The sequence below is a fragment of the Primulina eburnea genome, chromosome 1 (genome assembly GCF_022965805.1).
Source record: "Primulina eburnea isolate SZY01 chromosome 1, ASM2296580v1, whole genome shotgun sequence".
Lineage (NCBI taxonomy): Eukaryota > Viridiplantae > Streptophyta > Magnoliopsida > Lamiales > Gesneriaceae > Primulina > Primulina eburnea.
The window spans coordinates 1,502,961-1,517,951 of NC_133101.1; the positions used below are offsets into that span (position 1 = coordinate 1,502,961).

Sequence of the window (14,991 nt, forward strand, 5' to 3'; positions counted from 1 at the left end):
TATTACTTAAATAAGATATTTGTCTAATAAAATATGATCCGTGAAATCATCTCATACATGTTTTGTATAAAGAAAAGATCCACACTTCCAAGATTACTTGAGAAAAGCTTGGACACCTGGCAAAAAAGAAAATTTAATGTGGTCCATCAGTAAATTATTGACTGGTCCAATAAAAAATAATTACTTTTTTTTTTCAAAAAAGAAAAAATTGGGAACATCTCCCAGTGGACAAATTGTGGCCACATTCCTTTTCCCCCAATCTACGATTTTTTTATTTATATTAGTTCTAAACATCACATGCTTTGCCCCAAATCCGATGTCATCAAAATTCCATAAATATTACTTTTTTTTTGTTAATTTGTGCGACCTTATTCTCCTCGTTTGTAGACATCACAGGATATGTGCAGTTTATTTTAAAAACTTTCCCTTTTTATTAATTCTAAATAATAATAATAACCAAAATCAAAATAAATTTTTTTGTTTAAATTTTTTATGATATTTTCCCCCTTTTTTAAATTAATTTTTTAATGTTTATATTATTTAATATTATGAATTAGAGGTGATAATTGCAAGGGCTATAAAAACCTGGAGGGTTGTAAATATTCTAAAGTTAAGGAGAGTAAATGTAAGTTTGATACAAATTTGAAGAAAAATGTATGTAATTTTTAATGTTAATTGTGTTTTTTAATGATAGTAAATTTTAGGAGAATAGTAGGTTTTTTGTGAGACGGATCAATCCTACTGATATTCACAATAAAAATTAATACTTTTAGCATAAAAAGTAATACTTTTTCATAGATGACCCAAATAAGATATATGTCTCACAAAATACGAATTATGATACCGTCTCACACAAATTTTTGCCTCAAAGAGAGAAATATGTGCAATTAATATTTTATTTTTTCAATTGTTTTTATCAGGATTATTTTTATTTAGAGAAAAATATAATATTTTGATATAAATATTTTTCCAATAAGAATTTTATTTTACAAAATAGATCGATAGATAATTTCAAAAGAATTTTTGTAAAGTTTAAATCGATGCTCTGGAAATTTTATAATAATTAAGTTTTTCGACACATCTTGTCAAAAGATTCTGTCACTAGAATTTGTCGGAATTCCTCCTTATTTTTTATGGGAGTTTCATGGGTTGGAACTCAATTCGATTTTCAAAGGAATTTATTTTAAAACAATTTTATAATAGTAATAAAAAAAATGAAAATTGTATGGCATAAATACAAATAAAATAAAGCGAGAAAAAGAGAAAATTGCATCCTCAAAAGCCATAATGCCTTTCTCATCTTCTAGAGAAAAAATGACAGATATTCATCCATCGCTCTCATGGAGAATCATCACTAAAGTTTGGAATAATATCTTCTAAAAAATTACATAAACTCCAAATTTATGAATAAATCACACACTCGACACTTGATGAGATTTTAAATTTTTCTACAAATATCTTCAGTCTTATCAAACAATTTTCGCCAAACACATTGTGGGCTACTCATGAAAATACGACCGATCGAATGATTGATCATGTGGAGAAGAAAATTTGTAACGCAAAATAATCAAATAAAATATCATACACGAGTTACCAAGAAAATAAAAACTTAAAGTGACGAAATTTAAAGGAAAATATTCATTTAAATATATTTTATAATTTTCCAAATGTAGATTTCATTAATTATTAACACAATTACATTTGTGCTCGCCATCGATTGGGTCACTATAACATAAAGCAACTGGATATTTTTATTTCGGGCTTTGGGTTACTGTTTTCAATAACTAAATGGGCTTTTAAATGGTTCGGAATCGAATTTGGTATTACCCAAGCCCAATCTTACCCTGCTGTCTATATTTCAAGAACTTCTGTTCGCTGTTTGCCGAGAAATTGAGCGGTTCGAATTCCGGAGTCGAACTTTTTTCCCCTTTTTGATTGACTCCCGGTGTTGGTGAATGCCGAAATTTGAAGTTGGGACTTTTTCCTGAATATATTTTTGTTGATCCCTTCGGCACTTGACCAGCATGGATCCCAAGCACTCGATATGTTCAAGTAAATCGAGTCTATCTTTATTTCTGCATATGGATAATAGAACTTATTTCTGGGAAACCCAGTTCGAGTTTTATCTAAATGATTGTATGCAGACCACTTGGAGAAGCAGAATGACCTTCTAATGGACGCATACAGGTCGATGTCCCATGAATTGCATAGACTCCAAGTTTTTTGTTTTGATCTGTTTGATATTGGATTTCCTTTAATCTTATCTAGATTGAACATAAATGAGGTTTCTTGAGGTTTTTTAGTTTGTTTATCCGGATAATTGTTTTTTGATGTCCGCCTAAATTTTCTGGATTTTCTCCATATTCCTTGTTTATACACAAGGTAGCATAGATACAATTGATTTCAAGAAAATTAGTACAAGTGTTTGGATGTCATCTATTGCTAAAGGCTTCACTTTGCTGCTTCATCTAACGATTTGAAATGGGGTGTATTGCATTTTCACTTAAATGTGGAGGTTCTGAATTATTGTGGGAATTGTAGGTAGTGGAAGAAATGCTAATGCGCAAGTATTACGAGTACATGGCTGCTCAAGGGTTAATCGAGAAGGTGTGTCTCATCCTCATTCGTAGGTGTTGCATCTTTATATTAAAGCTATGTCGTGGAGATTTTTATGCTTAAGTTGACGTTGAAAGATCATGATTTTACTGGTTCATTCAAGGCAAGAACTCTTCACAAGCTCTAGTTTAGTGAACTGGGACATAAATTGTTCTTCTTTTATGCATCTAGTGATTTGTGATTCAAATGCTGATATTAACTTAAAGCGTATTTTGTTTGTGTTGTTTCAATTTTATTTGGTGCATTCTTGTCATGTACCAATTACCAAAATGATTTAGTAGGCCAAGTGGTACTTTGTTTTATTCCCCTAACTGATCACTGTCCAGTTTCATTAGCATTACCTTGTGGCTCCGTTTAGTATGTACGATAGTATAAGTAAATGATTAATAATTAGAGTGATTAAAAAATGAGAGATATAAATTAATAGTATGGTGGGATAAATAACATGGTGTTTGGTATGATTTTAAAATGATGGATTAATTTTGTAAATTTTATTGTAATGACCAAAATGCCCCAAATACTAATTAAATATATATTCTTAAAATAATTGGATAGATAATTAAATATTTATAATTATAATTTATATTTATTAATTTTAATTTAAATATACTTATTAAAAATATTTGTAAATATGCCTTTACTTTAATAATTAAAATAGTAATAGTATTTAAATATTAATTTTATTGTTAAATAAATTTTAGTGATAATTACAATATTATTGTTTTTTTAAAATAATTGAAAATAATAAAAATATATGAAATTAATTTATAAATATATAAAAATTTTATTCGATTATATTTTTCCTAATTTAATTTTCATATATATGAAGCAGCGAAAGGTATTATGGTCACGTACAATCTTGATCATGCCAGATTCTTACCCCCTTTTCAGATATTCTTACACAATACATATATTGAGTCCTTTCCATCATAACAGGGTCTGAAGACTAAAAAAATGAACCAACACAAGATAATGGCTACCAAAAAGTTAAGAATGGAGTTTCATTAATCTCCTGCTATTCTTTTTACAGATAGAACGATAAGATAACGTAACAAGCAACAAGAAGGACTGATCAAGGAGGATTGATAATGGGACCAACCAAGAATAGTCATGAAATATCATTCCGTATAGTAAGAATCATATTGGGGCAGTTCTCTCAGCTAGTTGCTTATTCCTCTACTAATTATTAATCCGTTCAATGTAAATTCTGGTCTTGTGCTAAGATATTAACTTTCTTTTAGTCAGTCTTGCTTTTACTTCTGAAAATTTAGTTCACAACTGTTCTCCTTGGACGCAATCTCAAAGGAATTATATGGATAAAGAATTTCATGGGCACATGTACCAGCACGAAGAGAAATCCCATTAACGGTCATGTAGAATGGAATAAAAGAAGGGGGACGACTTAGTAAACAACCCTCCTTTAAATTTTGGTAGCACAAATTTTATATCCTCGGTAACACTCTTTTTATATCGTAGGCTGGCCCTTTGAAGTTCGATTCCAAACTTCCAATCGAGGTTTCTAGAATTGTTGAAAACTTTGAAAGTGTGGAAAATGGGTTATCTCGCTCAGAAGTAGGACGAGACAATATTGGTGTGACTTTTATTGGTCGCGCTAACCAAGGACGTAACTTCAAATATTAGTTTTTTTATATATATAAAAAAAATTAGCAAATCACGTCACATGTGGGGGGCGTGAATGTATTTTTTTTAAAAAATAAATCAAGTAACACCTCAAGTGAGGAGAAATTCGATCCTACAGATGAGGTACTACCATATCTGTAGAATCAATGTTCAAGATTTGACCAATTCACGAGGGGCCAAATCTCGGCCATTCCCATGCAGATTCCTCCTGCAGTGGGGTACACTGCATGGTCGAAGCACCCTCAAGTGAGGGTGTAGTAAAGTAAAAATGAAATACTCATATGGTCCCTTTGTTTTCGAAAATTGGTTTTTATTTTGAAACTCTATCGAGTTATGTAGTCTGACTTCCACATTTGAAATTTCTTAATGGTTGTTTGATTTAGGATGCATACTTTTGTCCATAGAATGTTATAACTTTATCGATACTGAGAAATCAAGATTTTATGTAAGTTAATAATTGCTGAAATCATGATCGAACTTGAAAGTCAATGCTCAATGGAGCTTGAGTTGGGAATATTCTTTGCGTCCAACTTTAGTATAGCGGTCAGAAAAAATTATCCCGACTTGATTGCACCTCTTGCTTGAGTCAAGAAGCCTAAAAATTCCAAAAAATGCAGTGCGAAATACCGAAACATGACAGCAAAATGCATATCCTGAATGGTAATTTGGCCATCCAGATTCCAAACGCTACACAATCTTGGTACCATCTCAATTAATAGCAACATATAGTCAGAAGAGCTTTTCTTATTTAGCATGGAATCCCAAATGCTTCTACTTTAGATTACAACTTAACCAAAGACCGAAGAAAGAAAAAAGAAATGGTTCGCCTGAGTCAAGTGTCTTGGTTTCTTATTTTACATAAAAAAAACAAAAACAAACCTAACCCCAAATGACAATAATCCCTGCAATTAATCATACTAAGTAAGAACGAATCCACAGTGACCGTAACCTGCAATAACAAATTTAATGTTGTTAAAATGAGAATCTGGAAATCAGAGGCATGTCAGAGCTAATGGGGTAGATGGAAAAGTGAAAAAACTGTTTTAAGGTCATACCTAAAGGCTTAAGGTTCCAAAATATAATATATGTGAGGCATTCCATAAAATTCATAAATTAAGAAGCAAAAGATATTCTTACTGGGGTCAGTATTAATGAGCATAGCAGTGCCTCCAAAGCTACAAGTGCCGCCATGCCTCTTAGTCTTCTGCCAGTAATTGTTGAAAGCATAAGAAGCATGAGCCACAACAGTATCAGGGAAAAAGCATGCCCCCTGTGGCTTAATGGCTTCACAATCAGCACCACCTTCTCCACAGGCATAGTCTAGAGCTTCTTGCAGCGTGCCAGCTGGCACATTAGGCTTTGCCACACACCACAGTCCATGGTGGACCCCTGCCACTGGTGCACCCACAGAACCAGATGGGTTGCATGGAGGCAAATGGGGCAGCCCAAATGGAGGGCTAGGTGGGTTAGCCATTGGTGCCAAATGGGGTAAAAATGGATGGGGTGTTGGGTTAGTTAGTGGAGGCTGTGAAGGACCAAAAGGAAGAAAATTTGGTGGAGGTGAAACTGTTCCAACTAATGGAGGAAGAGGACTTCTAAAAGGGGATATAGGAGTAGGCCTCGGTGGAAATGGAACTATCCTGCTGTATAAATCCATGAATGATAGCTTTCTGGTGAACGGTCTCTCTTTTCTTGGGCTACTGAGAATTATTCGAGTGTTTTTGAAGTGAAGAACCCCTAGACTTTGAATGGATTTTGAGTGGGATTTTAGCATACTCAAGGTTTCATCAGACAAATCAACCAAATGTGGAGGGGGATTCACAACATAAGGTGAACCTATTTCTTGCAAGAGTTCAAGTAGAGGTTTGATGTACTTTTGGGCCAAATCAACTCTGTAGTTTTCAAAGTTCGATTCCAAACAATTGGAGGACAAAGAAGCAGACACTTTAATCTCATTCTGCAAACCCCACCTAGTGAGTGAATAGTGAATGTTCTTGATTGATGGTGAAATCAAAATCAACTTCTCTTCTTGATCTTTGTTGCATAAAATGGTGTTACCAATTACAATAGTGCTCACATTAATGGCTGGGTAATTTGCAAGAACATTAGCCCTAACCCAAGATTCAGCCATTAAAACACTTTCTGACACATTCTTGAGGTGCTCATTATCTATTTGAACAGCCATGGGAACCCCATTTGCAGATGAAGCTTCAAGATTTTGTGGAGTTGAATCATGGAGAGCCAAGAACTCCACCGATTCCTGACTAGTTGCTGCACATTAGAAAACAGAAATATTTTAAAAAATGAAAATGCAAGAGTATTATTTAAAGATGAAATCTTTGGGTTAAAACTATTACCAGTTAGGTATAAGGCGAGGGTGAAAATAGAAAGCAACCAAGCCATAGTCGATCTTCCACACAAGAAGTGAATGAAGATGGGGTGGGGGACAAAGGCTGAAATCCTCTCTGTGTATCACTGAGTCTCATATTCTGTCATTTTTACAGAGCTAGAAAAGACCAATTGTACTGATTTTTTAAATTTTTTTTAAGGATTCCACTGTGTTGTTATTCAGAAAGCATGAAAAAGGAAAAGGGTATGTTAATGAAGTGCAAAGCAAGGCATTAAAGACGTGATTAAACCTTAAAATATAATTGTTTTATGTCTGGGCTTGTACTAAGCACCCCATCATATGGAATCAGAACTTTTTCTTTTTTGGATTTTGCTAGAAGTATTTTCTGTTAGTTGATTTGATGTTTTTTTCTCTCTTATAATTAAACTAATATGAACACGATGTGTGATTCTTAATAGTTAGTATAAAGCAAGAAAAATGATATTAAATGTAGAAACTGAATTATATATTAAGAATAATTGAAGAAAAAAAAGGTCATTGGAACGGATGAGTTAATTATATTTAAATCTTGTGATAATATAAAAATTAGTTTTGACTGATTAGGTACTTCATGTCAGTTTTGAGAATTTTTACCGGAAAGAATCTTGAAAAAATAAATAAACGTAGAAACCGACCGAAAAATAGTTGACCGATTTGGCTTTCCATTTGGTTCCTCTCTAAGGCCTACAATGCCATCAAATTAATAGGTATCTATCTACTTATTTATTTGCATATAAGTATATCGCTTCTAGTCGTGAATTTTTCATATTTGGTCTTCTCTATTTAGCTTAGTATCAGATATAAGTTAACAGTTAGTTATCTTTATACGTATTTCTTGTAAAGAGAGATAACAAATAACTTCATTCTTCTCATTCAGTGTTAATGAATTGAAATGCTCTCCACATCTCTACGTAATACTTAGCAAGTTGTTTTTTTATATGAGAATATTCATTGAGTACATTGAATTTAATCCTATTTTTCTCCCTTGCAGTTCTACGTAGCATTTTTTTCGGAGTTCAGTTAATTAATTAGCAAAATATATTTGTCACTTCTCACAAAATTTGAAGTTTACATCTCGAATTCGAATGATTTATTTTGAGCTCACATCATCCGAACTATATATTGGTCTATATTTATTTTAATTTTATTACATTAATTTGTTTAATGCATTGAATCTTTTATGGTTTCATTTTATTTTAGTGATTGTCTATTTTTCTCCTTCTATGAGTTTACTTACTTAATTATTTGATGTTATGCTTGTTTCCTTGATTTATTAATTAGTGTAATTTTTATCGATGGTTCGTGTTTTGTTTCCATTTATTTTTCTTCATCTTTTTTATCGTTCGGTTAATTTATATAATATACTTATCCTTTTCACACAATTATGAGTTTATATTAGTCTCCAATTATTTATTTTGATAGTAATTTTAAATTCTCATTTTCCGAATTATATATATATGGGCATTGATATTCATTGAATACATTTAATTTGTTCTTATTTTTTTTCCACTTTCGCAGTTTTACATGGTTTCTTCTTGTTTTTTTCAGACGGGTAATTAATTAGTAAAATTTATTTTGATGGTTATTTTGAGTCCTCTCACATCCAAACTATATAATATAGTTGCTGATTTGAGAAAGCTATAATTATATTATAATCACGCGGATTGAAAATGTTATATGAACATGATTTATTGTCATGATTTATTTTTATTTATTGTGTTTTCATGTATTTAGGTTGATAAATACTTATAGACAATATGTTATTCCAATGATTTTAAAATAATCTAAATCTTGTGGTTATATGTTTAATTATTAGTCACCAACGTATGTGTCACACGTGAACATTCTTAGTATATATAAATATTCGACTTCATTGAAATGAGTTAAAGATCTGGGATAATCTCTTTCTAAAAAATGGATCCTTTGTCTTCATAGTACAAAGTAGTATGATATATATACATATGGACAAAGTTGATATTTTCCAATTAGAAGCAATAAAGGAAGCTTTGAACTATGTTGATTCCAACACAAAGAATGGAGCTCCATTTACACTCTTGGATCTCACTATCTTTTTCACCAAGGTTCTCCATCTCAGGTCCTCTTTCTTGTTCTGTTTCCTTCTCCTCTGCCTAAAGTTCCTGTAAAATAACACATTTCAACAGTTAGCCCCGCCCTCCTCGGCAATGTATGTATATATATTAGTTCTTTAACAAGACATCACCTGCACAAGGGAACTCCACAAGCATCTGAATCAACACAAAGCCTAGAATGCAATTCCAAAATTTGCCACATTCTCTTGCAATGGACGCATCCACCGGGACCTCTCAGCTTACATCTGGCGAAGTGTCGAACAAGCGCTTTCAACCTTTTACAAGCCATGTATTCACAAGGTTCACGATCGTCTCTCACGGTTTTGTTAAACGGACCGATGGTCCGACAACCATCTTTACATATGTGAACCAGAGCCTCCATTGCCTCGTATAGTTGCTCGTAAATTTTCCTCTCATTCGCCTTCCTCGTCCTCTCCTTTTGCCTCTGGAGAATCAGAAACAATATCCCATGTAAAGGAAATGAATTTATAGTATTCTTCTCGTCTAAGTATAAATATAACTATATTTACTTACAAAGTCCTCGTCAATTATAGAGGTGAGTACTTCCTTCTCCAGTACAGGATGGCTCTCTTTCATGGCATTCCACCCTTCGGTGGCCAAAACGGATTTGAAATTCTTCAAAACGAAACGATGGCAGATTAAGCTGAGGCGAGAGGCGTCGCACAGAAGCGAAAGCTGGAAAATATCCACTGCGTTTTCGATGGATAACAATCTTTGCTCGAGCCAAGATTCGCATACTTGTTTAAGCTGAGGAACCATGTATGCGTGGGATAAAACCAGCAATGGCATTGCAAATTCTTTCATTTTTCCTTCTTCGTAGCTGCAAATGCAGAATGTATCAAATTGTATGTCGAATTACAGAAGAAACAGATCTTGGCATCTTGGTGTTGAATGATGATAATTACCAAGAAGAATATAGGAATCGAATGAAAATTCGAGCTGCCTCGGGTTGAACTCCTCGGATCGAGATCGAACGAGGGCGTTTGCCTCGTGTTCGGCCTTTCTGTTGCTTTAACATGCTTCTGAAAACCGGAGAAGCATTACCCTGGATAGATTAAATTACATTTTTAAAACACAATAAAAAAAATAGTTCTTTGCAGATGCCCATTTTCCAAAAATGTCAAATACATGGGACAAGAAACTTACACACCGCCATCATCGGTTAAAATCGAAACGTCTGCTCTGTAAGCTTTGTCAAAGAGACGATCCATTGGATCGTTCATCGAATTAGAGGAACAACAATGGCCTCTGTTTTTTTATCCTGATGTGGAAAGGCCTCTGTGATAAAACCTCGTATTAGAGAGGCAACATTTTTCTCTCCAAATTCGACCGAGATTCCTCATTTCCAGGTCCCATTTTTGTCACCAAGTCTAAGGATTTTTCTCTGTATGATGAACAAACCATTTCAGCCACGTTTTTCAATAAATCTAAGCCAAGATTCCAACAAAAGTTGAAGTTAAGGAAATCCCACATTACCTTTCAAGTTCCGTAACAATATCTTATGGAAATTGTGATTTTGAAGCAACAACACTACTTATTTCAATAAACCTGCAATATTTTCAAGAATCCCAGAATGCCAATTCTCCTGGTAAATAAGAAAGCTAATCAACAATCTTTTGATAGTGGGATGATTGGCTATTATATTATTTACAAAAGAGAGAGTGAGAGAAATTTAACTAAAAAAGAAGGAGAATTTGAGAGATAATATGGAACCAATATTTATAACAACTAACAAGGGGAAGATACATGTTTCTGCGTTTGAACGAAGTTTAAAAAATGGGACATTCGATTATATTGGTCTCGAGAAAAATAAATTTATATTGAAAAAAATAATCAAACAACCTATAAATAATAAAGGCTCATAAATCATAAAACAAATTTATACTGGCATATGAAAAATAAATTTTTGTGATAGGGAAGAAAAAATATCTATGAATAATAATTTTATATTAAACCAATTTACACTATTATATAATAAGTTTTTTTAAAAACATTATGGCCATGAAAAAATAGACCCAAGTCGAATGACTCTTTTGAAACGGCCTGGACATATTATAATCGATGATAATTGTATATCTCAAATTTTTTAACTATGGTAGTTCAAGTGTGTTTGATGAAAATTGTGAAACTTAAATATTTCGAGAGGACATATTTAATCGTTTTTCTAATACTCAATAAATATGATTGCAGGATTCGTATATTTTTATAAAGTATTTCGTTGTATAACTTTGAGACGAATCTAATTGTAATAGATTGGTAAAATTCATGAATTTCTGAATATAAAGTACACTAACATGATAGAGGCTGGAGCATGATCGAGGACCCTCCGACAAGACTGAAAGAGATTATGGAAGAAGACAGACTTGGATCGAGCATATGTCGGAAAGTGATAATAAAATAGATACATTGTAATTGGTGACTCCATCCAATAGATAAAAAAAAAGTACACTAAGTACTTGCACATGAATTTATCTAAATCTCAAGGCCACATATTATATTTTCTTTAATACCTTCTTTATTTCCTTGGAATGTTTCTATGTTTCTTGTCAAATTAAATTTATTGATATATATCATCTTTTTGCATGTGTCATCACTGCTTCTGAATTTATGAAAATTGATCGTCTCACAAAAGTTTTTTTGTGTAAACTTATATAATAAATATAATTTAGGTAAAAATAAGTCGCTTTTAAAAAAGATAAAATAGGACTAATATGAATATAGATTAAGAAAAGTTTATTCCTATGTGGGCCTTATAAGCCTCGTAGCCTCGGACCTTAAGGTTGGGTATAATAGGAACGTATTGGGCTTCGCTTGCCCATTAACAATGAAAATGAAACAAGAATTAGATTGTTACCCATTAACTTTTTTTTAAAAGGAAAAAAGAAAAAGTTTTTCATTAAAATGAAAATTATATATATGAATATGTATGTATAACATGTTCCATCAGTCGACATGTTATTTTGATAGACCAATAATAGACATCTGATTTGATGCTAATAAAAATTTGTCTGAGACGGTCTCACGAGTCGTATTGTGTGAGACTAATCTCTTATTTGAGTAATCCATGAAAAAATATTACTTTTTAGGCGAAAAATTGTGTGAGACGGTCTCACATGTCGTATTTTGTGAGACGAATATCTTATTTGGATCATCCATTACTTTTTATTGTGAATATCAGTAGGGTTGACCCGTCTTACAGATAATGATCCGTTATATCATATCACAAGAGACCTACTATACTTTTTATACTAAAAGTATTACTTTTTATTGTAAATATTGGTAGGATTGACTCGTATCACAGATAAATATTCGTGAGACCGTTTCACAAGACACCTACTTTAAAAATAATTAAAACAAATAATAATAACAATAATAATAATTATTATTATTATAATTATAAAGGAAGGGGTGACGATGTTTAGAATATGAGAAATCTTTTTAAAACACATTTATAATATGAAAAATTTGTAAAATAATCTTCATCAGCTCATTTTTTTTTTTTTTTGAGAATGATTATTTTTAATATATTATAGATATTGAAAATATGGAGATGTTTCATTTCAAGAAAATAATTTATTAAAGAAAACATGATGAGTCAAATCAAATCTCAACTAACTCCCACAAGAAAAGGCCGAGCCAGAGAAAATTGAATTTCATTAATTTCATTTCACTCATCAATTTTAACTGCTAAAAAAATAATAGTTTTTTTTTTCACATCTTATAAGAATGAGTAGCATGAAGTACATTTCATCTAAACTTTGAAAAAATTTAAAGAAAAATTGATTAGAGAATATGAAATTTTTAGATATATTTCAATTTTCAACCAACCGAATAAAAAATTTTGTTGGGAGAATTCAGAATATAATTCGCCAACTGATTAAATATAATGTACTCCAATTAGTTTCTTTATTGGGCATGCGTTACATTTCGAGATGATATTGTCTTTAAATCAATAAAAAAAATAAAATATTGCATAAATTATAACTATAATATAATAAGATGAAAAATAGTTTTCACATTAAACTTTGTTATTGTATATAATGGAAGCAGCTACAATACATAATACATACATACATACATACATACATACAACACATATATGTATATGTTTACATATAATAAAATAAAGAAACACAAATATAATAATCAGTCAAAATTGGGAATAGGGGTCTTGTTTAGGTAATTCTCAGTCAAAGTTCAGAAATCAGAATCTTTGCACACAGTCCCATGCGGCATAAATAATAATACGAGAAATTTGGCTTCAGTCCCCAGCCGTCTTTTTTCTTTGTTTTCAGTCCCTAGGTACTTTTTTAGTACCACATTTCCACATGAAGTGTACCACATTTTGTATGAAATAGTACCACAATTTTGTGGGTAGGGAGTGAATGCAAAAAAATATTATGATTGGGGATTTTTAAATAACTTCTCCATAATAATAACCTGTCTAAAATTGGTCTGGATAATGCCATCTCGAAAATAATCTTCTCTTTTTTTTTTATTTTAAAAAATATATTCACGAATTTTTTTAAATATATTCCCCATTTAATCCTGAAAATTTATCCTCTCATATTTTTTTGGTCCGATTTCGTAAAAAATTAAAAAAAATAAAAATCTAATTCCCTTAGTTGTTTTATTTATCATAAATAATAGACGATATATATACATTATTATGATTGAATAAATAAGAGAAGAAGAGGAACGTAATGGCATGAATTATGATAATTCCCAGCTCATGCAGGCCGGTGGGGTGGTCCAGCTTCTGGCTCGCTGAACCCGCTCCTACCCATCACCAATTATAACATTCCAGCTACTAATAAATTCCTTATTACATGTACATTTGAGGTACTGCTATAAATGTAACATCCCATTAATCTCGAAAAAAATGAAAGAAAAACGATAGTTAATTGTATGATTAAAAATGTCAACATGCTAATTCACGACAAAAATAAAATGTCACAAACTCATTAAGTATATGATACGAGTCTGGTGTGTCACCGTTCGAAAGCCAATGTTCTAAATAACTTTATTGAGATGGATTTGAAGACGCTACACTACACAGAAACGAAGTACAAAGTAATTATAAGTCGTCAGTATTTCGGATGCTACAAAGATAACACCACGGTAAGTTAAAGAAATTAACAAGAGAATCATTAATTTCTCAATAAGTTGGAGAATACTCAACAATATCGTTATTTATTTATTTATAACAAATATATTACTTGAAATGCATATTTATACAAAAACAACCTGCCTAAAGATGGTAAACGAGCATCAAATATGATAATTTTTTACTAATACCACATATATACTAAATTCATACAAAACAAATAATAATATACGATTTGGATCAGGCTCATAACAACAAAGCTATTCATATATTCTAATAAACTAAATAATTTTATTGGTACATAATCAATCTTGAATTTAATTTTATCTAATCCATTATGAATTTCCATGCATAATATTTTCGTTCTTGCATTTCTTCAAATAATATGTAGTACGAGACGTTCTCGCATATCTTTATTCGGGAGATGAGACATCCTTACTCATATTTACAATAAAAAGTATTACATTTTAACAGGTGATTCAAATAGAATATATGTCTCACACAATTGACCAATGAGACCGTCTCACATGATTTTTTGTGTTATTCAAATTATTAATCTCTTGATCTTCATTTCTTTCATCCTCTTCAATTTATAAGAGTAACGGTACTGGACTGGTACACCATTAATAATTATTGTTTTTTTATATCATAAAGAGGATCACATAATTAATATGCATATATTAGAAAAACAAATGTTCACACACACACACATACATACATATATATGTATATATATGTATTAAATGGTATGTTGACTAAAAAAAAATTGACATGTATACACTGTACTTCATATTTTCTTACACTCGATGAATAATAGCTTATAGAATTTTAATGCAATTTTATATAACTCCATTCCCACCAATTGGATATCATAAATTATCCAGTCTTTGGATCTTGTGTCCAATGGCGGAGTGATTATATCACATTAGAAATGGTCGATATATATATATATATATATATATATATATATATATATATATATATATATATATATATATATATATATGTGTGTGTGTGTGTGTGTGTGTGTGTGTGTGTGTGTGTGTGTGTGTGTGTGTGTACATGATAAAATAATGATTTATCCCTTCCTTTAAAAAAAATATATATATCATAACTTTAAAACCTGC

At 31.4% G+C, this 14,991-nt stretch overlaps 2 protein-coding genes and 1 long non-coding RNA gene across 4 annotated transcripts; 1 reads left to right on the plus strand and 2 right to left on the minus strand.

Annotated features, from left to right (window-relative positions):
- Window positions 1-1,841: 1,841 nt before the first annotated feature.
- On the plus strand, window positions 1,842-2,946 carry LOC140840596 (uncharacterized). The gene is made up of 3 exons (XR_012120033.1): window positions 1,842-2,052; window positions 2,145-2,218; window positions 2,542-2,946. It is a non-coding gene; the product is annotated as an uncharacterized lncRNA (long non-coding RNA).
- A 720-nt stretch (window positions 2,947-3,666) lies between these two features.
- Window positions 3,667-6,959, minus strand: LOC140840430 (glucan endo-1,3-beta-glucosidase 12-like). Of its 2 annotated transcripts, XM_073207709.1 has the most exons (3): window positions 6,615-6,958; window positions 5,395-6,528; window positions 3,667-5,206 (listed from the first exon to the last, which is right to left on the minus strand). In XM_073207709.1, the coding sequence occupies exons 1-3, from the start codon at window positions 6,658-6,660 to the stop codon at window positions 5,175-5,177; spliced, it is 1,212 nt and encodes a 403-aa protein (XP_073063810.1). In that variant the 5' UTR covers window positions 6,661-6,958; the 3' UTR covers window positions 3,667-5,174. The 2 variants fall into 2 exon arrangements, with proteins under 2 accessions (XP_073063810.1, XP_073063751.1); XM_073207650.1 differs by lacking the exon at window positions 3,667-5,206 and having other exon boundaries at window positions 5,213-6,528; window positions 6,615-6,959.
- Window positions 6,960-8,540: 1,581 nt separating this feature from the next.
- On the minus strand, window positions 8,541-9,839 carry LOC140810061 (BTB/POZ and TAZ domain-containing protein 4-like). The gene is made up of 4 exons (XM_073167874.1): window positions 9,663-9,839; window positions 9,271-9,577; window positions 8,868-9,181; window positions 8,541-8,784 (listed from the first exon to the last, which is right to left on the minus strand). Exons 1-4 carry the CDS (start codon window positions 9,773-9,775, stop codon window positions 8,658-8,660), a joined length of 861 nt encoding a protein of 286 aa, XP_073023975.1. The 5' UTR covers window positions 9,776-9,839; the 3' UTR covers window positions 8,541-8,657.
- Window positions 9,840-14,991: the final 5,152 nt, after the last annotated feature.

Coding starts and splice junctions, on each gene's coding strand:
- LOC140840430 (XM_073207650.1), bottom strand. CDS start 6,660: ATGGCTTGGTTGCTTTCTATTTTCACCCTCGCCTTATACCTAACTG. Junction 6,529..6,614: donor CCTCGCCTTATACCTAACTG/GTAATAGTTTTA, acceptor TCTAATGTGCAG/CAACTAGTCAGGAATCGGTG.
- LOC140810061 (XM_073167874.1), bottom strand. CDS start 9,775: ATGTTAAAGCAACAGAAAGGCCGAACACGAGGCAAACGCCCTCGTTCG. Junction 9,182..9,270: donor CTATAATTGACGAGGACTTT/GTAAGTAAATAT, acceptor CTGATTCTCCAG/AGGCAAAAGGAGAGGACGAG. Junction 8,785..8,867: donor TGTGGAGTTCCCTTGTGCAG/GTGATGTCTTGT, acceptor GTTATTTTACAG/GAACTTTAGGCAGAGGAGAA.